The sequence below is a fragment of the Trachinotus anak genome, unplaced genomic scaffold (genome assembly GCF_046630095.1).
Source record: "Trachinotus anak isolate AG129_WGS33_773 ecotype Australia unplaced genomic scaffold, CSIRO_AGI_Tana_v1 ptg000001l, whole genome shotgun sequence".
NCBI lineage: Eukaryota > Metazoa > Chordata > Actinopteri > Carangiformes > Carangidae > Trachinotus > Trachinotus anak.
This window is the reverse complement of record NW_027273852.1, coordinates 9,444,507-9,470,000: the sequence shown is the minus strand read 5'-3', so window position 1 is coordinate 9,470,000 and position 25,494 is coordinate 9,444,507. Positions and strand designations below refer to the sequence as shown.

Here is a 25,494-nt window from a genome sequence, read left to right as displayed (position 1 = left end):
CACTTGAATATACATTCAAATAAATTGAAACTACTAAAAACCCCAAAACATAATCATTGTGTCATCAAGACTCCTGAGCCAGTTTATGATGTACACATAGTATGTGTCATAAGTCATGATCAAAATCATAATAAAACAGGTAAACTTTGCAATACTTTCCATTCTATTCCACTGAAAATGTGTGTCCCAGTTCATTCTTAGCCTCACTGAGACTCACTCTGCCCATTTCTCATTGGAATGAATGCAGATGATGAGATACTCTATGGACACTTCTGACAGGTTTTAAGTTTAATAGCTCACACAACCTAGTCCCACTGGAAATTGTTACAGTCTTGACAAACCATTATTGGTTGCCACTGCAAGTATCAAAATCTCTAAAAGTCAAGAGTGATTTGCCATTGGTTATTCATCATAATTTGATTATCACATTGATCTGGATTACAGTCAACACTTCAGTACGTTTTATTTGCATTTGCCAGTAGAAATAATTATCAATAATTTTCAATTCTGTAGTTCTTTTAGATGCAGTCAATATGTTGTGAACCTGTCTTTGGTGTAATTTTTTAATGAGTCTGTGTCCCAAAGGATTTCTTATTTCACATTGTAGATTGATAAAATATATATTTGTGAAGCCTTCAATTATCCAAGGACGATGTAAAGGACAGCTTAGATTTCCCTATCAATAAGACTAGAAATAAGAAAAGCTCCTGAACTGTATCAATGTCCTCAGCAAAGCGCACATTTATAGACGATGATGGACTCAAACAAATGCGCAGCTTTTTTATTTTAATCTACAAGATGCGTGGGGAATACTCCTCCCCAGTGACCATTTTACTGCTGGGACTTGTCTTTCATCTGACCATGATGAAGCCAAAATGGAGCCGGTGCTTCAAAATGATACATCTACCTATGCATGTATGTGGGATCAATTCTTACCTTTCGACCTGATTATGGTCATTCAAATGCACCAATGACCTGTCCTTGACTACATTCATGAGTGAAGAAATACAAAGCAGAGAGGCAAAAAAAGTGATGTAATAATAATGGCATTATAAAAGTGCTTTGAGGTGGGAGCAGAAGGGCTTTGACCTTTAGGTTTGTACATTAAATGAGGAACTGAAAAATTGTAAATCTTGTATAATTACTTTGTGTCAGCTTTACTGTTTCCACAGATTCGTTGTTCAGGGATTTAACTACAGTATAAATATCCTGCAGTTATTTTAAATCAGTAGCCCGCATCAAGAGTTTCCCTAAACCAATCAAATAGTAACACTCATAGCCACAATATATACAGACATACTCAGCCTACCCTGTTCAACAGCAAAGCATGAAGTTAAAAACAAGGCATTCATGTGATGCTACAGAGAGTAGAAGCCAGTCAGAGCAGATGGAGATCAGAGAAAGTGCACTCGAGGTGACACCCTACCTCATATTTTTTAGTACTGGTATCATATAGTCATCCCTATGTTTGAAAGATAACTGTAAAAAAAAATAGTCCTCTCATTCACAACAACAAACAGTGGCTTTGTTCAGTTTGAATTCATGCAAATGGATTCCAATGGTGAGTTTTCACAGTGGGGAAAGAGTATAGAAACTTCTCTGTTGTCCATTCATACGCTCAGCATGCAGAGGTCTGAGTAAGTCACGCATATGCAAGTCACAAGCAAGTCTCGAGATTGAATCTTCAAATCTCAAGAAAGTCCCAAGTTACTGTGGTGAGAATCATGCAAGTCAAGTCTAGTTCCTGCTGTAAGATAAGATCGCCTTTATTGGTCCCACAGTGGGGAAATTCACAGTGTTACGGCAGCAAAGTGGCAGTGCAGAGAACAGGAAAGCTGCAAGAGACTGCAATAACAGATATTTAGAGAGATAAATAATAACAATAACAGGCTGCCACTCATGCGGCGCCATCTTGAAAGTCAAGCAAGACAAGTCAAGTCATTGCTTAGATCAAGCAAGTCACAAGTCAAGTTAAATAATCCTGATGAGATCAGTTAAAAGACAGTGGTCATGAAGTTTAATTTTACTTTCATCATTACTGAAAACTGTTGCAGCTGTTTACACCTTATAAATCTTACTGATATTTAATTTTTTGTGGTAATGTGTCCAGATCTGTGACTGACAGCCACCCACTGCTACATTTATTATTTTTTGTCTCATTATTATTATTACCTTCACCAAGGAGGTTATGTTTTCACTGGGTGTCTGTTTATTTGTCAGCAGAAAGAATAGGACGGTGCATAGGCCAGGGAAGAACTCGTTAAATTTTGGTGCAGATCCATTGAAAGGGGCAGATCCAGGAATATTTTTTAAAATCACCTTCCTTAATGTGTAGGATTGTTTGGCGAAGGTATGTGCTCTACCGAGTGCCATTCTAGTTATTACTATTAAAACACATCCCTATGTGGAAATTGCATTGTGCGATATCTCCTTCCTCTTGCAATCCTAACTTTTGTATTTTTGGCCCCTCCCAATGATAGCTCATTTGCAGGCAACCCACGAAGAATCACCCAATCGTGTTTCAAAACAAAATGTAACTTATCAGAAACATTTATAAAAACGCATATTTAATTTAAAAAAGTTCAGTCCTTTCAAGTCATCTCTCTCAAGTCAAAGTCAAGGCTCAAGTCTTTCATCAGTGTTAGTCAAGCAAGTCTCAAGTCATGACATTTGTGACTTAATTCTGACTTGACTCAAGTCATGTGACTGAAGACCCCCACCTCAGTCAGCATGTTGAAGACATGTAGGCCTACAAGTCATACTTTCTGTAAAATATGACTAAACACAATGTATCAGCTTTTCAAAGATGGTGACGGTGTTGTATGGAAACAGTGTATTTAGCCATATTTTTACAGACAAAAGATATTAGTTTTTTTCTTAACCACTGTTAATGCGGGGCTCTAAGGATGGCAATATCAGTCATCACTTGGGACCAGACGGATATATCTCAGCAGTTTAGATTTGTTGATGCCTAAACCTTTTCTCTGGCAAAAAAGCAAAAAAGTAAAACCTTATGTTTTGTGCAAAATAGCAAATGTTAACACACTAGATTAAGGTAGTGAACATGGCAAACATTATACCAGCTAAGCATCCGCATGTTAACATTATCATTCATATCATAAGCATATTAGCACAAGCATCAGGTTTGCATTTCGCACAAGGAACAACTGCGCCTAAGTACAGGCTCACAGAGCCACTATCATGGCTATAGTTTCTCAGTCTTGTTGAAAACAAGCCAACAATAGTTTAAAAAAAAAATCAGGAATCAGGAAACTGAGGATGGCAAATCATGGTATATGTAGTTCTATATTGTGCTGTGGTAGATATACAGTATGCTGTGTGAAAATTGTGAAAATTCACTTGAGAAATAATTTATAGTATGGGATTAAATGTTTGAATGAATGAAAAACCAAGGGGTTTTATTGGACAGTTTACAGTACATATACACAGGAAATCTGAGGAGAGACAGTGGGGTCTGACAAGCAGCAAAGGCCCCCAGCCAGACCCAAACCAGGGGTATTACAGCTATATGGCATGTGTCATAACCACTGCCAGATGCCCCACAAATAGAGTTTTAAGTACCTTGGAAACATACTCAAGAATAAGCTCAGTTTTGACCAAAACACCAGATACTCACCAACTCTAAGAGTGTTTGTGAGGCTTTGTCATTGGCAAACTCAAAGCACTCTCAGTAGCTTCCCAGCTTATGTTGCTGCTCTACAAAACCATAATTCAGTCCATATTACTATGTAGTTCACTTTCAGGTCTGGAGCTTCAGTTACTGTTCACATCAACCAGACTTTGTAGCATGATTCTTGGTGCCACACGGGCTCGTTTGAGTATTTACAGAACTGCTGATCTCCTGGGATTTTCTCACACAACAGTCTCTAGAGTTCTCTCAAAGCCTTGTTGGTGAGAGGTCAGAAGAGAATGGGCAGACTGGTTCGAGCTGACAGAAAGGCTATATTAACTCAGATAACCACTTTATACAACTGTGGTGAACAGGAAAGCATCTCAGAATACACAACATGTCGAACCTTGAGGCGAACGGGCAACAGCAGCAGAAGACCACGCTGGGTTCCTGTCAGACAAGAACAGAAATCTGAGGCTGCAGCAGGAACAGGCTCAACAAAACTGGACAGTTGAAGACTGGAAAAACGTAGCCTGGTCTGATGAATCTGAATTTCTGCTGAGGCACACAGATGTTCGGATCAGAATTTGGAGTCAACAGCATGAATCCATGCACCCAACCTGCCTCGTATCAAAACTCCAGGCTGGTGGTGGTGGTGTAACGGTGTGGGAGACCTTTTCTTGGCACACTTTGAACCCCTTACTACCAATCACGTTATGGACACAATTTACCATCTTCTAATGGCTACTTCCAGCGTGGTAGTGCGCCATGTCACAAAGCAAAAGTCATCTCAGACTGGTTTCATGAACAAAACAGTCACCAGATCTGAATCCAATAAAACACCTTTGAATGTGGCAGAAAGGGAGATTGGCAGCATGAAATCGCAGCTGACAAATCTGCAGAATCTATATGATGCAATCATGTCAACATGAAGCAGAAACTCAAAGCAATGTTTCCAATATAGTGTGGAATCCACGCCACATTATTTACAACTTGTTGTGACTTCTTCATTGGTCGTGTGATTGATTTACATATTACTTAATGATGAAAATTTTCACACAAATACTGTGCAAATATAATGTTGCATAATATTTTCTGAATTCGGTCCCTCTGCGAAAAAGGAAGGTTGTGTTTCTCAGCCCCACTTGCAGGAGAGTTTGGGATGAAAACTTTTGTTGACTAACTTGAAATACTGAGTTTGAACGATGCAACCTGAACTGAGATGCTGGTGTTTCATTTTGTGTACTCACATTGTGCTGCCATTTCAGACTTGGGTGCATTCGGTTCCACATCAGCACATAGTCTTTCCTTGATGTCTGCTCGGTGAGCCTCCTAGTGATGACCTGGATGTAAAAGTGGTCAGCCCTCTCTTGTCCACAGCAAGGAAACCAGGCCAAGGGGTCAGATGGAAATGAAATCTACCCAGCCAACAGAAAGAAGAATCTCTCCTCAGTTTGTGTAGATAAAAACATGGATTCCTGAAAGCGAACACAAAAAACAGTTTTTAAGGAACTAATAGTATAGCATTAGCAGTGGCACCAGATGTCGGTCAGGGCACTGTAACAAATATTTTTGCTATGGTTTTGGTTGTAGTTTCAGCTGTAGCTGTGGCTATGACTGCTGATATGGCTACAGAATATGACTGGTCACTCTGTTTAATACATAAGATACAACACTGGCCATAATGTTACATCCATTACAGCATCCATTTTTTCTATTTGGTGAAAGATTTCACCAAATAGATATACAGATAATACAACTTTGTTTACAAAAGGTGAAGCAAGCATGAAGAGAAACATCCGTGTACCTCTGGCTTCATGAAAACCCCTCTTTTTCAAAAACAAACATAGGCTCTTCCCCTGCGCTTCAAACATGGTAGAACCCGGAAGTGTAAACAGACGTTAGATGCCCTGTATACTCTTTTGCCCGACTTTTTGAGAACAAGTGGGTAACAAGGTAAGATAATAGGTTGATATTGCAAAGGTTTTCGCAGTGCTCAGTTTAGCAACAAACACTACTGTTGTGTAGGACTGACTTACATGGCGCTGCAACCAGGGGTTAAACTGGGCCGGAGCCCGCCGGAACTGAGCTCCGCCTCCTGACGTCCAAACCGCACTTTGCCAGAGCCGACTTCCGTATAAATAATCATTTTATCAAACTCTTTTTTTTTTTTTTTTTTTTTTTAAATCTCCTAACTCCTCCTCTCTCTAACTAAACATGCTGGTATATTGGTCTTGATGAATAATTCTCTAGACCACTAAGACATATTTGAGGCTATTGCTGCACCCAAACCAAGGCAACCATCCAGCTTTGCAGATTAGTGGCACCAATCACACTGGGGAACAATTTGAAAAAAAATTTCTGTCGAGTCAGATTTTTATGCTGATTAACTAAACTAAAATTGGCATGCTGATTCCAAAATTGCAGTCAGTTTTTTTCTAGCACGTCAAGTTTTTTCTCCACAGCTTACCCTCCAGATAAGCAAAGTTCCACTTAATAGCTGTTGTAAGACTTGCCATCTGATTACAATTGGACTCATCAACAGCTATGTGGCAACTTGTTTGTGCAGTCACAATTGAGACAGTGCGGTGAGAGGTGTGTGCAGCTCCCAATAGGTCAGTACTATCAATATCTGCAAACAGAAAGCTAGCATAGTAGGAATTAAGAGGATTTGTGCTGGCTTTTCTCTTAACCTTGTAACCATGGGCATACCGTTGTAAGTTTTATTTCGTTTTGTGCTGTTTTCTCAGTTTTCAAAGCTTGTAACTATTCCATCTTAGTGTTTTATTTACATAGGCATATATTTCCTTTGTTCCAGATCATGTCTGCACACAATTATAATTACAGTAGCCATATTATAAAACAAGCACATATCTGTTAAGTACAGTATTTTTCATATGTTTTAAGAAAACGGGGATCCTATAGTTCAAAAACTTGACGTGATAGAGAAAAACTGAGATCAGTTTTTGAAAATTTGTTAAAAGCAGCTGTCAGACCTAACTCAACAAAAATTGTGTTTCCCAGTGTTATCAGACATCACCAAACGCACACGTCATCAAATGCACCTGGCAAGTACAATTGCTAATGGCGGGAATGCCATGATTTGATATTGAGTCAAATTATTTTGCTCTGTGATAACTTCTCAAAATTTCCCTTCTGAGTTGGCTAACATTTTACATGTATTTAGTAAGCCGCGTTGCCTTGGTGAAGTAGACATATTATGGTGCTCAACTTGAGATATACAGTGTACAAAGGCTCCCCTTCACAACAAATCCCAATTTAACCCCCGGCTGCAACAATGAACCTCCCTGTCTTTTCCAACCACAGACATGAATAGACACACAGGATAAAATGCAACAGCATCATATGGAGGAGAATCTCCATCACAAGTGTGATACTTGTCATTGTGGAAGCAAGCATTTAATATTCCCACAGGAAGGAGGAAAACAAAACAGTAGGCTGCATTACTGCCCATGCTTTGAAAAAAATTTAGGACTCCATTTTGGCATCCATCTTTCACTGGCATTTAAGATTTTGTCTTGTGTTTTACCTATTACCTATTTTTACCTATTACCTAGACATGCATTGTGTGTACTATTGTATAGCACCTTGAATTTTTTTAGGTCATCAAGTTGCCACAAGCTGGACTTTCATGCCAGAGTGGTGCTGAGACCATGTACAAGGTTATATAGTGCAGCTCAGTCATGGCCAGACCTGACATGCATTTCCTCAAGAACTACACATTGACGAATGTAATGTAGAACTGTGATTGGTTAACTTACTTGTGTTTTTTTCCATGTCTCTGATCTGGCCTGATAAAAATCAAAGTTTTCCCTGCAAGCTATGTCTATGGCAAGGGGTTACCTGACAATATGTCTCTTTGTTTTTTTAGGACGTTCTGGAGGGAGTGATGAGACATGTAACAGGTGGCAGCAAGATGCAGGTGCTGTGTCTACAAAAGAAGAAACAAGTACATTAACATTAAGCTTAAGAAATCTGTCTTGGTCAGGATGCTTTTACCATAAGTCTGTATGTATCACGTTGAACACTGAGGTTTTCATTTAAAGAAATCTTTATAATCTGTATTGTTTCTGACAGAAATCATATAAATCACACGAAGCACAATGTCTTGTCTTTAATCAGGTCTCGAGCAAGAGATCTTGACACCTAATTAAATACCAACCACCTTCTCCATATCATCCTTTAAGGCCAGAGAAGCACCTACAACAGCGGCCAACGTTGCATCTCAATGCGCTGCAGGAGTGAGCGGTTCAGGAAATCCTCTGTTCCCACTGCCATCAGACTGTTCAACACCTCAGCAAAAGGTAGTGGATCATGACACAGAGTTAGATATTAACTGAATACATTAATGAGCTACTGGACAATCTGAATTTCCCCTAGGGATTAATAAAGTATTTTATCTATCTGTCTATCTATCTATCCATCTATCTAGTAATGGGGTATCTTTACATTGCTGTAATGGTGCTTTTACTGAAGTAAAGGACCTGAACATTTCTCCCACTAATGAGCACATGTATGTTTTTCTCGATCACAGGGATCAAAATGGTGAAAAGGACAGGGCATCTACTAAAAAGCCCTGCCAACTAATGAGGCTTCAGCTGAGGAGAGACCAAGATCCCTAAAACACCAAGCTGATGATCAGTGTTGGAGCGCCATTTGGCCATGGTCAAGTTTCTGTGGTCAATCATCGGTCACTGTTTTTGTGGTGTGTCTGTTGACACTGTCCAGCCTTTATAATGACTAAGCATGTGGAGGCCGCGGTGGGCACAGTCCCTGAGAGTGAGATGTCTGACTAGCTGTTTAGCCAAGCGTCTTTTTGCCTCCAGCTTCACTTTTCTTCTTCCACAACCAAAAAAACTGTCAAGATGCCAACACCACAGCAAAGCAAAACTTCAGAGCGACATTTACAACATTTTTTGTTATGCTAGCAGCTTGACTTTAGTGTTGGTGTGTTGGTCTGTCAATTAGTTGTTCCACTACTTTGGTCCAGACTGAAATATCTCAAAACCTATTTAATAAATTGCCATGAAATTTTGGCCAGATGTTTATTGTCCCCAAAGGATAAGACCTACTTACTTTGACTTTTCCTCTAGTGACACCATGAGGTTGAGCTCTTTGTTTTGTATTAAAATATCTTAACAACTACAGTATGGATTGCCATGAACAGATATCCATGGTGACCAGAGGAAAACCCATCCTTTCAATTTCAGATTACTGTAGTCTGTCAATCAAAGCACGTGGATTACTGAGGACCAGTATGCATCAGCTTGACAATTAGGCACTGCACACCAGAGCAGATCTCTTGAATCTGACTTGTTCAGATGACTTTGTTGAAATTTAGTAAGAAACTCTTGTTGTCCACTGAGAGTTTATGCTTATAATAAAACTAATGCAGGCGAGATGATGGTCATCACAAAGTACATTCCAAAGGTGCTGGTTTCTCTGCAGTTCTTTAAAGCAAGTGTTTTGGTGGTCCTGCACTGCTCCTAAACTTCACCTTTTGAACCACATCAGTTGTCTTTTGAGGGAATATTTTCACGCTTTTTCATAGCACCTCTACAGAGAAACCATGAGTGAAACAATAAAACCAAGAATGAAATAATGAAATACCTGTAGCTGTAGCTGGGTTTTTCATTATTTTGGTAGCAGGCCACTTCTGCAAAATGTATATGGTGGAAACACTAGTTTTTTCATCTGTAGTTTTTAATGGCAAAAGTCTGGAGTTTAACTGCCACTAAAGCAAGTAATTTTGTATTAATTTAAGTGATTGGAACAAGTTCATTTTTCCCTACTGTTTAGTCCATTTTTACTCCTGTGTTTTCACAAATAATGGGCTTTTTGTAATGCACTCTAGCTTTTATGAGCACCCTCAGGCCAGTGTTGTGTTCAAATGCTCACTAATGAATTCCACTGTTATATTATGAAGTTGTATTTGTAATTTTATGTGTTACACATACAAATCAAAACATCAACACTGGAAATTTTACCTGGCATTTCACAGTGTTGCAAAAGATGTGTTTGATTAGCGGCGGGATTTGGAGACTATGATGCATTTTGTGTGCAAGCTTACTAAATTAAACACTTGCTTTGTATTTGTCAAAGTCCAAAGACTGTGTTGTCCACTGTTTAAACCTGTTTTTAAATCTGCAAAAGCATGTCAACTACTGCTACATTACATTTATTTGGGAGATGCTTTTGTCCAAAGTGACTTAAATTTTTCATGTATTTCATTTATAATTTTTCATATATATATATATATATATATATATATATATATATATATATATATATATATATACATACATACATACAAGAGCTATTTGGAGTTCATTGTCTTGCACATCATCCCTTCAGCATGGGGATAGAGACAGTCTGGACTGAACCAATATCCTTGCAATTACTGATAAATCAATCAGTGGTCAACCACCTGATACCACTAGTGGGACTGGCTGGTATGAAAAACAATATATCATCACAATAACAGAAGAGCTCCATATAATATCAACAATATACAACAATATCTCTATTGCATGTTATGCATGTCAAGTTGCATTACATGTCAGGTAGGTGTGTTCATCTCATTGGACTGCATGATGTCAGCCACGTCTGACTGGACCTTTCAGCGATCACTCTCAAGTATTTATCAAATCATTATGACTTCTATTCCACTTGAAGATTAAAATGCCATACAGTGAGTAATGCATTTCAATAAATTGTCCAAACTATAAGTGCACATATTTTTTTTTTACTCCTCATATTACTTCTGGCTGTGCTAATATTATAATGTGCATTAGGAGACTTATCGTTTCGTTCAAACATGAATAACATTAAGAGATGGGCCACATCACACTCAGATCAGATTCCTGTGCAGGCCCTGCAGCGCTCACAGTCCCTGCTGTTCTTTTAGGGGACACTCCCCCATCTTGGCTCACACACACCTTCCGTCTGAAGACAGGACTTCTGCCCTGCTACAGGCTGCTGAAACCGGACAACTTAGCTGCAAAGGTAAATATACCGCATGTATTTCAAAACTCAAAACTCTTATTAGCCCAATGTCCAGCCTGTTTGTTTGACTTCGCTTGCTAATGCAAAGTCGGGACGGAAGTGAACTGAGTTAGCAATGACAGCTGAACTGTGGGCTGCTATACTGCTAACGTTGCTTGCTAGCGGTTAGCTACCCGAGGTTAGCTTGTATCGCGGCGGTGCTAACGCTATCAGTCTACCGCCTGGACGCAGTAAGTGTTAGAAGAAGTTATTTAGGAAATGTTGGTTTCAAATGGCGACATTATTGAACTTCCCTGTCGTTGTGAAATGTCAGTTGCCTCCCAAGACGGCGAACTGAAGTTAGCAAGGGTAACCATGACGGTAACTTGTTAAGACCGGCCACTGTTAAAAGTTTTAAAGCCAGCGTCTGGATGAATTTCGCAGATGACCCGTGAACAGTGCAGTAAGTTAGGTTATTAGAAATACTAATATGAAGAGTTGTGTTGAATTTGTTGACGTTGTTAGCGTGGGGCAGTCCTACCAAATGTATGTTGATGTTTGAGAGAAACTAAATTCAAAACATGTCCACGTAGCTACAGACACTGCCGTGTAATACAGCTGTCCTACAATACACCTTAGTTAAGGCTTTAATGTTTAATTTTTTTTTCTTAATTTTCAATAATTTTGCACAGGGATTACGGTCATTTTGGAGGAATTTGTTTGTGGTGCTGTTGCCTGTAAATACTGAAAGATACTACTACTATTTAGTCCAGCCCATTCAGCATTATACTACTTTCATGAAGGCAGAATTTATTGCAGGAGTGTTGTATTTCAGTTGAAGCTCCATGCACCTAAAAAAATGGGTGAGTGTATATTCAAGATGATCACTGTTGTCAACAGGTGGAGAGATAATCTGTGAGAAAAATCAGAGGAGGGTCCCAGTAACAGAACATCCTACACTCCCTCATCAACAACATGGGGGCCCTTGTGTCACGGTGGAGGGTTTGTATTCAAGCCTTTACTAATTATGCCTTTCTGTTTTATGCTGTTGTAATATAAATTACATTATTGCACATTAGTTGGCAGATTTTTTGCTCTGTCAAATAAAGAGTTGGATTATAATCTTTTAAGTTCATGTTTAAATAAGCCTTCGTTTTGTGACCACATGTAGGACTTTCACAAAGAATTCTACCTCACCATACTTTAGATAGATCTACATAAACAACCACAATTCAGATGTTGATGGTAATAGTCCTGGCATCACTACTGTTTGGCATAGTGGCATGCACAGGCCTACTAAATCATTTCACCAACAGTGGAACACAGAACAGAACTTGAACAAATGTGCAAAAGTGGGAAGATGAAACAGGAAGTATCCAGATCCTTTCAAGAAGTTGCTTGCACAAAGAGGACTGTTACTATGACTAATGTAATGCTTTATTCTCTCAAACTGAGATTTCAAAATGTTTGTCTTGCAGGCTAAACCATCCACTGTAGAGATTTTGGAAGGAATCGATAAGGTATGCTAAACCTCAAAATAGTTTCCACATAGACAGATTGTCAAAAGTGCTGTTTTTGAGTTCTCTAAAACACATTATAGAATAATTTAAGACGTTTTTCCTTTTATATCCCCATGGAGTGTAAGATAACATGCTATGAAACTACTAAAGCACAAGAAATCCATGTTCTGTATATTTTTTTAACCCACACAGGAACTTGTGTACAATATAGTAAGTCATTAAATGTGTCATTAGAGGGATAGAAAGACAACGCCATCATGAACAAGAACCATTTTCACACAACAATTGGTGTATATTGAAAGAAGATGTTTTCTGTCATTCAGACAAAACACAAAACTATACATGGATTTTTGAAAAAGTGTGCAGATAACACAGTACAGCCTATTACCATGAAATTCAAGAATAAATTCTTGCTTTATTCTTTTGTACCATATTTAGATTTACCAAAATGGTATACTTTACAACAAATCTCTTGATATTGCTGGAGACGCCTGCAGTCAGTCAGTGAGCACAACCAAATGAAGAGATATCACTGAACTGACCAAAGACATCTGTCAGTGTAATGATGCTCAATGATGTTAATAGAGCCCACTCGATCAGGAAACGCCCACTCACTCAGTTTTCCTCTGATTATACATGTTGATATAACAAATACTGTCTATGGTACAATATGTATGTTGTTTTTGTAACATGCCAAAATAGCATTGGTGCTCAGTGACCACTTGAGCCTGTTTTTGAAAAAGTAACAATGCTTTGGATTATGTGTCGTGTAAGCATGCATCTTTGACTCTAAAACAGATGCGTCAATGAATGCCAAATCAGCTCTTCGTTTGCTGAGTGATAAGGCTTAGTGCTCCTCTACAGTTAAGCAAGTGTTTAGGCTATTTTCAGCACCTGTCCTTGGAACAAGAGACACTACACATACGCTGAAGAGGTCAGGTGGCATTTAAGTCATGAATAGATGCGTGTTGGGCCCATTAGTTTCTTCTAGAAAAATCCAGTCATTTCTTATGACAGAATATTTGAATGTCTTAAATCTTGTAATTTTGTTCATCATGTGCATGGCTACACAGCATATACACAAACACATGCAATATATACCGCAATGCTAAACGGGAGATCAGTTTATCTGGGGCTTAGAGTGACAGACACACATGTTACAGCAGAACCATAGTGACCAAGAGTGGATCCTATTCTGTACACAAGCTATTTTTGGATGGGGTAATTGGCGCTTTAAAGCAGTGGTGTTTCATTTCCATTTAAAAAAAAATCTAAAGATGAGTGAGCCATTTGTTAATTGCAAAATGATGATGAATTACACAAATAAATTGCCTTTTTTGCCAAAAGGAAAATCTGATCACAATTTGACCAAAACAACTGCTTGGTATGCTCCCACTAGTTAATGCATAGGTTGGACTTTTCTCAAATGCTGCATGTTTACCTTCTTAAATTTCTTGTCCTGCTAAGGAATTTGGTGTTCGACAGTTCTTTCTAATAGATTTTGCTTCTATTTGCATCTATGCAAAGGCATGCTGCTCATCCAGAATGTTGACAGAGATGCCATTAGGGCAGTGGTGAAAACACTGGATCTGCATTATGAAATACTGAGCTGCAGGCTTGCAAATCAGAAAAATAAAACTATTGAAATAATAAGTTTCATACTTGTCATACTGTACAATATCCTAAAGCCATATAACAAGTAGTTATTTCTCCCCAGCAGCTTGTACTACATTGAAATTACAGTCTATTAAAATATTAGGGGAAAAAACAATACCAGATATTTTCCCAGCCTTATTGGGAAAGCCTGCTGTGAGGCTTAACTTTTACATTATTGATCCAGACCTGAGAGCAGGAACACCGATATGTCATCAGAAAGAGTTACTTTGACTTTGTCTCCCTTTCATTAATGTAATCACGAAAGTAGAAAATAAAGAAAACATTCAGTCATATTATCAGTGGCAGGTTGAACTTTTACTAATAATTTCCATAGTCTTACTTTTGGCCCATAGAAAATTGTTATCTCAAGTTTTCTTTGTACAAGTATTCATCTCTCTCAATATTATTGTATTAATACATTTTTGAAAATGTGACAAATGCACACACAGTCAGATTTAAAATAATCAGACTTATGTTCAAACTGTGTATCAATGTTATGCAGACTACTTTTACAACTTTTCATATGTTTAAAAACAAAAAGTTCAATACTTGTTTTGTTATTAATTACTGCTTTATTAGACTGAATAAATGCTTAACGTTTTTGGTAGAAACTAGTCCAGTGGCAGTAATGGTAATGATCTCTGCTAATATGTTGTTGGAAAAAAGGCTGTATACTGCCCAGTGATTGGTGTGGCAGTGAAAATTTAATTAATGTAGTGAAAACATTAACTGTTCATCTGCGACTAGTGTCAGCCTATTTCTGAAGAGGAAATATTCTTTACCTTGTAGTCAAATATGTCAGTATTTATTAGTTCTCATGACTAAATAGTTTTCACTTCTGGATTGAGTGCAGTTTGAATAAAAAAAAAAAAACCTTTTCATGAACTTACAGTCACTGACGTTAATTGGAATGTGTTTTTTGTACTAAGTTGACACGCATTCAATGTTTTCCACAGGATATACAGATTCTTGAAGACTATAGTGAGAAGTATCAAAGGCAGTTGAAGATATGGGTTGGGCGATTGATTCTGTACTCGTCTCTTCTCTACTTGATGACATGTATGGTTGTGTATTTCTGGTACCTGCCTGAAAAGTTAATGGAACGGCTCATATTGTCTCTTCCCTTCCTAATATTTCCTCTATTGTAAGTATACAAGATAATCAATCATTTTCACCATGCTGAAAACATAACCAAATAACCACCATTCTCTTTTCCCTCTAGGGTGTGGTTACTTCGTAAAATGCTTATAATTATTTTTTCACGAAGAACTGAAAAAAATAGTAAGATCCTATCTGCTATTGATACATACATTATTACATAACAGTAATATTTAATGTTCACGCTGGTGTTGAATTTTCTAAGAAACAAAACATTTTTTTTCCAGATGAAAAATTAGAGGATCTTAAAGCACAAAAAGGGAAAATAGTAAGTAGCATTTTTATATTTTTCCAGTTTCACATATGTCGTTGGTTTGCTGTTTTTTTTTTTTTTGTGTGGAAAATATGCCTCATTTAGTAGAGATGAAACAGTTGGTCAGGTTTAACTGCTTTTAGAAAAGATGATGCATCACCAAAACAGTTGAAGACAATGGGTGCTTGTCAAAGTTAATAAAAAGCATGTTGTATCCACTTTTATATGTTTTATTGTTAAGATGCACAGTGTCACTCACTGTAGCAGTAGTAGCCATAAGAAGCCATAGCAAGAACTTGCATTGTATCTTTTAACTTTTCATTTTCAGCTCCTCAAGCACCCAACAAATCTCTCTCAGATGTCCTTAAAATCATTTTTGAGCTTGACAGAACTGCAAAGTAACATTTCAGAAAGCAGTTGTCATCCATTGTCATGCATTTTGCAGCAAGATATTTGCTTATCTAATTTTACTAATCCAGACAGAATTTGATTGGTACAGTGACTTAACCCAGTAAACCACTCTACCAGTGTCACTTTAATTAATAGCATTTAGTGCAGGAAAGAAATAAATCTGAGAAATTGCTTGTCATCCTCTGTCAAGTCTAATAACTTTCAATAATTAGGGCTGATGGATTTTCACACTCTCCATTATCGAAGTAGTGAATGTAATTATTCTTCATATTATATGTAAACATTTAGAAATGTTTGGTACTTATGTTAAATGAAGATGTGCAGAAGTTTCTGGTGCCCTTTCTCAGTCATATGCTGTTACTATAGGAATAATAACTCTGGAATGTATTAAAAGAGAAGTTTGGTTCATCTTGTAACACTCTTGATATCTTGTTGTTTTTTTTCCAGCTTGAAGAAGTTATGGAAACTGAGACATACAAAAATGCTAAAATGATTCTGGAGAGATTTGATCCTGATTCCAAGAAAAAAACTGTGAGTTATTTTGTTTTTGCTTTGTAATGTAAATATCTAATATATAAATTGGAAAATAAATTGGATTTGTGCCATCTGTATTTAAACATGCTCTTGCACTCTCTTGTTATCTGTGTAAAGGAGCTGGAATCTACTCCACTTGGACCTCAGATGACTCCAAAACCAGGACAAGGTAACAATGAATTCTGAAGAAGAAAACACTAATTTCCTTACTCTCCTCTGGCATTTCATACTGCTTTGAAGCAACCTGCAATGTTTTCTGTGTCAGAGCTCCGCCAGCGCAATGTCATCCCAAAGACCCCAGTGGTGGTGAATCCTGCAAGCAGTGCTGCTGCCCGCCCTCCTCTTGCCTCTGGGCCCACCTATCCTGGACGATCTTCCCACTCTGCTCCAGGTGGACCCCCAGAGAGGAACCTGTCGGCTATAGCTGCTCAGCAGAGCTTGATGAGGAAGCCCGTGACCCCTGGAACACCTGTTCCAGGAGTTGGTGAGTTACCCGCACACAGGGGGACCACATCATAATGTGGTCGATTAAGGTGTGATTTACTCTTCCCTGGCTCTGTGTCCCCAGTTGCTCAAGGCTCTAAGGTGTGTGTTGTCAGCAAGGGCGTTATATGTTATATAGTAGTTGTAGTAGTTAATTGTATGAATGTAGTTTTCAAAAGTCTTACTAACAGGTTCAACCTTTCTCAAATAAGTGTATAATTGTACATTTAGATTAGAAAAAGGAAGCAGATATTGATACAGTCAGAATATTTACCTGGAGAATGTGATTCTTGTGCATTACATCTGTGGTTGCTTTTAAAGATTTCAAAGCACGATGGAAAACTTCCCATAGAACAGTTATTGTATATGGAAGACATCTGTGGAGTATAGAGGTATTGAATATTCAATACAAATTATTTCTGGACTATGAACACTCAATAGAAGATGCAAATAAGTACAAACAGTAAAGGAAATGTGCTCCTAGAGGAAGCTGCATGCTGTAATTGCCATGTGGAATGCCAACTGTGAGGTATGCACGAAGCAGGATTACATTAACTGTGATTAATTAGCCAGACCTGCATTTGTTCTCTGGGCAATGGTGTTGGAATCTCACTAAATGTCTTTTAATGCTTGGTGAAATTGCCTTTGGCATTGGGAACACCTCACAAATGGTTTACATGACTTGATGTTATCACCTGCTTCTGTTGAAAATTGAAAGTGAAAAGCAATTTGATACAAAGAGTCACCACAGAGTTTCCATATGTTGGTAAATTAATAACCAGCAGGATACTGAGACTCTGCCAAGTCTCACAGAAATGACCAGTCATCTTCCTATGATTGCTCTTGATGTTAGATTATATTAATTACTACGCACCAGCACAGCAGGGATTCTGGACGTGCTTTGCAAGTGAGATCCAGTGTAAAGTCATTAAGAGAAAGGGGCAGCTTTTTGTAAAATTCATCATGGTTTGTGCAGTAAACTGTGAATCTCAGACTCACTATTTCAAAGAGCTTTTACTGTAAGCAGGACTGTTTATTGCAGTTTGTATTCAAGACTGCAGACTGTGTCTAACGGGCATCGATGTTGTGCTATAACAGGGATGCATCCCCCAGGTCCACCCCTGGCCAGACCCGTGTTCCCAAGGGAAAGAGGCGCTATGGACAGAGTCATTGAGTATCTTGTTGGAGATGGTCCTCAGAACAGGTACACAACCCCTCTTTTTACACAGAGACAGTCTCCTTTCAGGAATACATTTACATATACAGTCTCTGTTGTTATGTTATGCGTTATGTAGTTTCTTATATATAATACTGAAGCACTGTAATGATGCAATGCCTGAAATGACTCAATAAATTTTACGTATTTCTTGCAACTGAGATCAGTGTTAAAACGCAGGTAATATCCCAAAGTAACAGTGAATTACTTCCACTTGTGCTCCATTTCAGCTGCGGACAGTGTCATTGGATTTATCAGTAAAATGATCTTTTATGTAATCTAATGCCAGTTCACGTTCTGTATGCTGTCTTCACTGGATCGTCTTCCCTCCCTCGCAGATATGCTCTCATATGTCAGCAGTGTCTGTCCCATAACGGCATGGCATTAAAAGAGGAATTTGAATACATCGGTAAGACTTTGAAAAACACAGCACTCTTTGTCAGTCTCCATCAAACACTGCGCCTTCATTTGCCCTCTAGCATTTGGCAGTGTAGTATATCATATGGCTCTTAAATGCCTCTGCCACGACCGACCCCTGTAAGCAAAAACAGCTGAAGATTGAATATGCAAACCAGTGCTACACATCAATCTGAAGTGTTTATGCATCTCAGGCATTTTTTGTCATCGGTTCATATTCATGTATATTAATCCATGTCTGTTTGAGAATGCATAAGTGAGGTGATATAAACTATGTGTATGGCTTTTTATTTGTGTTGTTTCAGCCTTCCGATGTGCATATTGTTATTTCTTGAACCCTGCAAGAAAAACCAGGCCTCAGGCACCCAGACTCCCCGATGTCACCAGCGAAATGAAGACGTCACCTGAGGCACCCTTACCATCATCTGGCTCTGACGTAGATGATGACCAGTCTGTTTTAGGTAATAATGACATTCAAACAGGTTTTGTCCCACCTCTAAAATGTAATGGTCATGCAAGTAATCAAATGTTACAAGTACTACTAATTGTAGAATTTTAATTCGTACATAGGCAATAGTCTATTTTCTTTTTGTCCTGTCTTTTTTTGGCTTTTTTGTACCTGTTTGAAATGCATGCAATCTAAACTGAAATATTATGTCTGATTATCAGGGAAATCCAAGCTTGCTGATGTATCTGCAGAAACGGACACCAAAGAACCAGGCACACCAGCAACTGCAGAGTCCAATTCTGTGTCAGAGGGTCAAAGCACCCTGGAGTCACAAGACCTGCCCGCTGAGAAATCCGATGGAGAGCAAGATTTGTCTGCCATGGAAGTGGAATAAAACGGTGGATTAGTGACTTCAACACAAGTCAGGCTTGAACTTAACTTTGTCTTTAAAGAAACGTGATAACTTTAAGTAAATGCCGTAAGTTGGAATAACACAGTAACAAGCTAGCAGCTGATATGATTTTCAACTTACAGTACACAATTTCCTTTCGTTTGAGAATTGTTTTTATAGTCCTAGCAATAGAAGTGAATTAGATCAGAGAACACTAGCATTTGGTAGCAACTGCCAAACAACCCATCTTTCTTGTAATGATTTCATGTCCAGCCCATTTTCATAACATCTTATTGAAAGCAATAAGGAAGATGCTATATTAAGTTGTTTTTGATGTTGTGCAGGAAAAGTCTTTTCCATGTTTCTTTTTTCATGTTTTATTTGTTTTTGACTGAATTCTAACATTTTGCTGTCTGGGTTAATGGTAACTGCAGAAACAAAACATGAAATATTTTGAGGGAGAATAAATTTTTATTTATGGGGAATTATTTATAAATATTTTTCTATAATGCAGTGCCTTTCATGACCATGTTGACTGGGGTTCTCGCTAGCACAGTGGTGCTAGCAAACTGTTTACACAACCATGGTACCATAATAGGAATGCACTTACAATATGTATTTATTACTGAAAGGGAGGAAATTTATGTCGGTACTGTGCACCTGCTTCAAGTGCCTTTTGTATTTTAAGTCTGCCTCAGAGTATTGTCGATACAGCCTATTTACATATAGACAATATAGTCATTTAACTGTTTTCAGTCTTGTGTCAGTGACGGTAACTGCTGAATTCTGTTCTGTATAAATAATACGAAATAAACATTTGAGAACATCTGTGTACACGTGTGCTTAGGATCACATACACATTTTCGTTTATATTTGCTAGATTTTTAGAAAGTAATTTTTGCATTAACATCAAAATATGAATAGACTAACCTGTAAAGAGCCGTGCTGACAGCTCCCTGTATTCCTACTACTTGGATTGTGTTGTGTGTTTTAAATTGGAGCCCCTTTTCTTTGTCCAGTTTCTCACCAAGGAGCATGTTTAAACAGTCCATTTTCATTAGCAGGCCAATCTTAGCTTGTGATCATTTTATTTTAGCTCATTGATCATTTCAGACAGCATAAGATAATGGTGCTGACGCAGAGCCCAGCCAGTCTTGATTGCTTGACCCTCTTCATTTGCAACAAGAAAGTCATTGTGGCTACCGAGCTGCTCTCTGCCATCACATAACCCTTCTCCCCTGAAGATACACCGTAAACTACTGGTGAGGTCAACACCTCACATCTTCTATGGGTCTTGATAATGTATGTTTACAGAGACGTGACCTCCTGGGCCTTGTAATGCATCAATGTGACATCGACAGTAACGCCTGATTCCACCGCATGCTGTTTGAGGTTGACCTCTGACTAGAGCCAAACAGGGAAAAAAAATGGGACATCAATAGGACAATGTTTGGATGTTTTCACACCATTGGGAGGTTGTTCAGTATACATAGGCTCCACATATGTGCATCATCATAAGTAATATATCACAAAAAAAATCACTGTGCTGTGTGGTTTGAAAATATGTGTTTGACTGATAGTTTTGATTCTTCAACACTGAATCATTTCTTGACAGTTTATAGTAGAATTATTTGTGTGCAAGGTTTTCAACTCACAACATTCAGTTTTTTTGTTTGGCTCTTTTTTTCTCTACAATGCTTGAAGAATTTCAGACACATGGAAAGATCTCAAAGAGTTGCAAAAGTAAAACTGTTCTCGACTATAGTTAAACAGCTTTGCCTTTGACAGTATTACAGTTACTCTGGTAGCATTTGTGTAGTGAGATGATTTTTATCCAGTTTGAAATAGAAAGCTTATATAGCTAGAGTCAACATATAGGATGGCCCTTCAACTCTCTGATCAGGATGTTTACGCTGTAGTCAACATAGTCTGCACCTAATTGACCATCATCGCAACCTATTACAGGAACAATGCAAAGATATACTGTTTATATAATGTGAAAACGGAAGATACACTCACAGGTTTTATTGTTCCATTGTCCAAACACTCAAAGGATTGCATCTGGATTGCTATCATGGAAACACTAATTGATTTTCAAGGATGACAAATGACATACAAAGCCCCAGTGCCAAGGTAATTTTGAGCAAGCGATGAAAATGTACAGTGGGGCTGTCCCAAGGTTCATAGTTCTTTTCATACTCATCTCTCACATGTGCATTGGAGGCCACTTGACTTAAATTTATACTGATCTTTTATTTATACCCAGAAAAAATGGCAGATAAGAAACATAAGTGTTCTTGATATTGTGTTTTGTCATATCTAGCAGCCAAAGATTGAAATCCTGCGAAACAATTTTCTGAAGAAATGAAAGAGCGTGCCCTCCTGAACCCTGGAGGAAAATAACCCTGCGGTGCGAAGCAGAATATGAAACAGAGGCACAGAATAAGTAAAATAGACAAGTGCACCAGGCTTGTCACTTTTCCATTTGCTGCCCCCGAGTGTGAGCACTTCAAAATTCTCCTCATCTCAGCGAAGACCTTCATCGTTATGCTCTATCTACTGTACTGAATACGAAAAAAGCACCATATCAGACATAGGTAATAAAGAAGGGGGTTTTAAAGATTTACCATGTTTCTGTCAATCATGAAGTACAATGCAACAGGAAGAACAACAAAATCATAAAGCATGCAGCATAAGCCATTGTGCATTGTGGGGAAATGCTGAGATGAGTGTCACAGAAACAGTTAACATGGTTGTGATATTAGACATCACCATTGGCTCTTGACAACAGCATCATTACACAGTAATAAGAGCACAATCTCCTTCAGAGAAGCATTAAAATCAAATTAGATTATACAAGAGCTTGGCTTGATGAGCACGCGAGGGGTGATGGTTCCCGAGCAGTGGATCTCTGGCTATTACTGTGGAACTCTTCAGCTGTTTGGACTTGAATTGCCACTTGACAAAGTTGAGCAGCTTTGCACAAAAGGTCATCAGCTTCCGAGAAATTAGTTTTTAAAATTCAAGTCATTTGAAGCCTTCGAACCCAGACGGATGGGTTTCCATTTTTTTTTTCACCCCCACGTTCTATCTGTCAAATCTCAAATGAACGCTGCTGAATGCATGATGCCGGCAATAAACCACTGTGCTGTAGTTTATACCAGAGTGACATTCAGGGATCAGAGAGCATTGTCATTCTCTGATCCCTCCTGAACTCATTACATCATTGAGCGATGACATTTGCTTGAGCACAATACAGTTTGACAATTATTACTGCAAACAATCCACTGTTGTACCTTGATTATATATTAAACTAAACAAGAGCACACACTTTCAGAAATACAACAGATGCATGAAAATATCTATTTCATCACAGTGTTAAAAAACTGCCTCACTTAAAATTGAGTTACTTGCATATACTGGATTAGATTCTAACACACTAACAGAATTTATTTGGCCTGTTTGTGCTTTTAATGTTCCTGTTCATGCATAATTTTTGTGCTTGACAATTGATATATTGATTAATTTTATATAGTGTTATGGTGGAACATGCCCTGGGAATCAATAACATAAAAACAAGGTTAACCTAAATTTACAAGTCCTGTCATATGCAGCATAATAATTCAATTACGGAGCAGACTCACAGCAAATGAGACGACACTTTCTCTCTGTTTTCCTGCTGTTTTACTTAAGTATTGCATGTTTGTAAGAGAGGATGTTCAAGAAACCCCCAAAAACAGAATTGGGGACGAGAAGGAATGAAAGGCCGAGACAACACACCCATGCCACTACCTCATGTGGAAATCATACAAAGCATCCTGCAGGCAGCAGGTTCATTTTATAGCTTCATCTATTACCACACTGTCATTGTTAATTGTCTTCTTTTTACCTCTGCAGGATTCTCCAAATTGGTCCTATCGAATGTGACAGGAGGAAGAGCATTAAGCATCTGACAAGATGATATCTAAGTTCAATTTCCTACTCCTCACCTGATTTATACCTGCAGCAGATCATTTTCCTTTCTGTCATAAAGACCTCTATAAATCAGTGGTGCTTATGGAAGCACTACAGAACAGGGTCCCTGGATTTGTATCCCCTGTGTTTGCTATTAGGAAGCCATTACAGCCACATTTTCCTCCTTCAAACAAAAATGATCAAATCTAATACTGGCAAGATTAGAGAGATAAAGAGAGAAAGCGCTTGGCAGAGCTGTTCAACACAGTCCGCTATCTAAACAATATGCTCTAAACTCAATAAAAAACAGGGCTTTTTGCTGGTGACACCATTATCCATCTGTTTGGACAAAATTGCTGTATCATGGTATAAATCTGCGATACAAGTGACATATCCGCTAAAATAAAAGGGAACATTAACTGCTCTATCTTCTAGAGGCCATGGGACTAGCTGGCTATAAGCTCAGTCAAGTGTGATGGCAGTTATACTGTGTTTTACTAGACTGCAGACAATTATACTTTGCTCCTCTCCCCTAAGAAGACAAACTGCCATGGCTTCAGCTGAAATGATTTCAAATAGATTTTCCAAAATGTCTGTCGCCAGATTGCTTCCATACATTATTTCACTTAAATGGAGAGAAAAAAAGAGGGAGCAAATCCACAAATCAATCACAACAGCCCACTTTACCAGATGGAAAGACGGGAGCTTTCGGTGTGTGTGCGTGCATGCGTGCGTGTGTGTGTGTTGAAGACCTGCAGAGAAGGACAGTTATAGGATGTGCACGGTCTCAGTGTCTCTGCTATGTGTCTCACTCATCTTGAAGATGATTAAGAGTATCTACTTTCAGTGGTGACCTGGCAGGGCTGTAAGAGTGGAATAATGTATAATGAACTGACCTGCTGACTTCTGGTTAGTTCAACAACTAGTTCATTCGACCAATCATGCGTGATCCATTAAGAGAAGAATAAAACCCAGTTATTTCACACACAGCAGGCAACACACACATATGCTGAAAGGGTTGCATACTGATAATGTTTTGTAACACGGGAATATGTTTAAAATAAGATAAGATAAGATAATTGATTAATTGATTAGTCATTTAATGACTTAATGAGTCAATGGAAAATTTAAACAATTTTGATTATTATTTTTAATTTTTCATATAAGAATATCAATTATTCCATGATCCCGGCTTCTCTACCGGTTTCCTTTTATTTTAATAATTTAAATTATTTTCTAATAATTTTGAGGCTTGGACTCTTGGTCAGATAAACAAGCATTGCGAATGTATAATTGTGACAGAATTTCTCACTCTAGAAAATAATCTGCAGGTTAACCCATAATGAAAATAATTATTAGTTGCAGCCTTATATAAAGTAGTCTAAAACTTGCTGCACCTCAACTACAACAGTAAAATGTTGCTTATACACATTAATACTTGAGTAATGAGGGACCATTCTTCTGTACTTTGACTTTTGATACTTGAAGTACATTTTCCATACTTTCACTTGCATAACCTTATAAATGCAGAATTTCTACTTCTGATGAAACATTGTGGTCTTAGTATTTTTACTTAAGTAAAAGATACCTCCTCCACCACTGGTTAAACAAACATACTTACACTCCTTTTGTCTATTTGTCCTCATTAAGCATCCGCATAGAGACAAACGATGCAAAATCGATGATCAGCCAATAGGAATGCTGGATTTCAGCCGGGTTTACATCCAATCAGGACATAACGTTTTCCGTAATGTCAAAAAAATGCTAATGCTAAAGTCCTGTCATGATACTAAGTCACAGTTGAAAAGTTAACAAATAGCTGTTTAACCTTCGTAAACATGTAGGCATTTTCGATTTTCCACCGGTAATTGTATTTGTTAAAATAATGACAGCTAAATTCGCGGTGCAAGTGATTAGAAAATGCCATTAATCTTGAAGAAAGCAACCGTTTTAAGGGAGCTAGCTAGCTAGCGAAGGAAATTGCTAACGCTAACTAGCTGAACAGACATGCTGCAGTGCTTTTCACCTGGAAACAACTTAAATGGTAAGTGAATGGTGAATTACCAAGCTGTTCCTGCTGTGGCTGAATTTGTCCTTTACATTTGACCTTTTTAAATCTTCACAGGATTATGAAATCATCTCAGGATGAGTGACAGCCACAGCCATTGTGTCAGAGGATTCACTCCAGAGGCCAGTACCTCGGTGTAACTTCAGAAGTAGGTAAACACTGATTTCTCACCTCTACTGCGTTTGTTGCCAAAGTTTTGATCAAGGGTGCAGAAGTTTACTAACTTGCGTCAGGCAACAGATGTACCCCTTGGCCCTGTAGACAATGTACATGCAGAGTTTGTGAGGCAGACTGTTAGCCCCTAGACTAAGAGAAGAGGAAGGGCCCGATGGATTAAGTTAAATAAGAG

General features: G+C 38.2%; 2 protein-coding genes and 2 long non-coding RNA genes across 18 annotated transcripts in view; 3 read left to right on the top strand and 1 right to left on the bottom strand.

Moving 5' to 3' along the window:
- The window catches only part of hoxd12a (homeobox D12a), a 28,141-nt gene extending 20,210 nt beyond the window's left edge, over positions 1–7,931 (bottom strand). The window contains exons 1-3 of one of the 9 annotated variants that reach the window (XM_071474891.1): positions 7,857–7,931; positions 7,496–7,583; positions 4,882–5,049 (exon numbers count right to left, since the gene is read on the bottom strand). In XM_071474891.1, the coding sequence (XP_071330992.1) occupies positions 4,882–4,923 (42 nt within the window). In that variant the 5' untranslated portion in view covers positions 4,924–5,049; positions 7,496–7,583; positions 7,857–7,931. The other 8 variants (XR_011690114.1, XR_011690108.1, XM_071474892.1 and 5 more) reach the window with 8 other exon arrangements.
- LOC139619113 (uncharacterized) lies at positions 5,500–8,834 on the top strand. Its single transcript, XR_011690125.1, has 4 exons — positions 5,500–5,587; positions 7,524–7,574; positions 7,840–7,956; positions 8,187–8,834. It is a non-coding gene; the product is annotated as an uncharacterized lncRNA (long non-coding RNA).
- Positions 8,835–10,512: 1,678 nt separating this feature from the next.
- lnpa (limb and neural patterns a) lies at positions 10,513–19,949 on the top strand. 3 transcript variants are annotated; one of them, XM_071474879.1, is made up of 13 exons: positions 10,513–10,657; positions 11,537–11,638; positions 12,115–12,156; positions 14,769–14,956; positions 15,035–15,093; positions 15,198–15,238; positions 16,082–16,165; positions 16,286–16,337; positions 16,434–16,652; positions 17,750–17,855; positions 18,206–18,276; positions 18,590–18,745; positions 18,954–19,949. In XM_071474879.1, exons 2-13 carry the CDS (start codon positions 11,612–11,614, stop codon positions 19,124–19,126), a joined length of 1,218 nt encoding a protein of 405 aa, XP_071330980.1. In that variant the 5' UTR covers positions 10,513–10,657; positions 11,537–11,611; the 3' UTR covers positions 19,127–19,949. The 3 variants fall into 3 exon arrangements, with proteins under 3 accessions (XP_071330980.1, XP_071330982.1, XP_071330981.1); XM_071474881.1 differs by lacking the exon at positions 10,513–10,657 and adding an exon at positions 10,866–10,887; XM_071474880.1 differs by lacking the exon at positions 10,513–10,657 and adding an exon at positions 10,936–11,099.
- A 3,565-nt stretch (positions 19,950–23,514) lies between these two features.
- LOC139618979 (uncharacterized) overlaps positions 23,515–25,494 on the top strand; it is an 85,894-nt gene continuing 83,914 nt past the window's right edge. The window contains exons 1-2 of one of the 5 annotated variants that reach the window (XR_011690012.1): positions 23,515–25,121; positions 25,203–25,293. This is a non-coding gene — a long non-coding RNA (uncharacterized lncRNA). Of the gene's footprint in view, positions 25,122–25,202; positions 25,298–25,494 lie in introns of all 5 variants that reach the window. The other 4 variants (XR_011690000.1, XR_011689994.1, XR_011689988.1 and 1 more) reach the window with 4 other exon arrangements.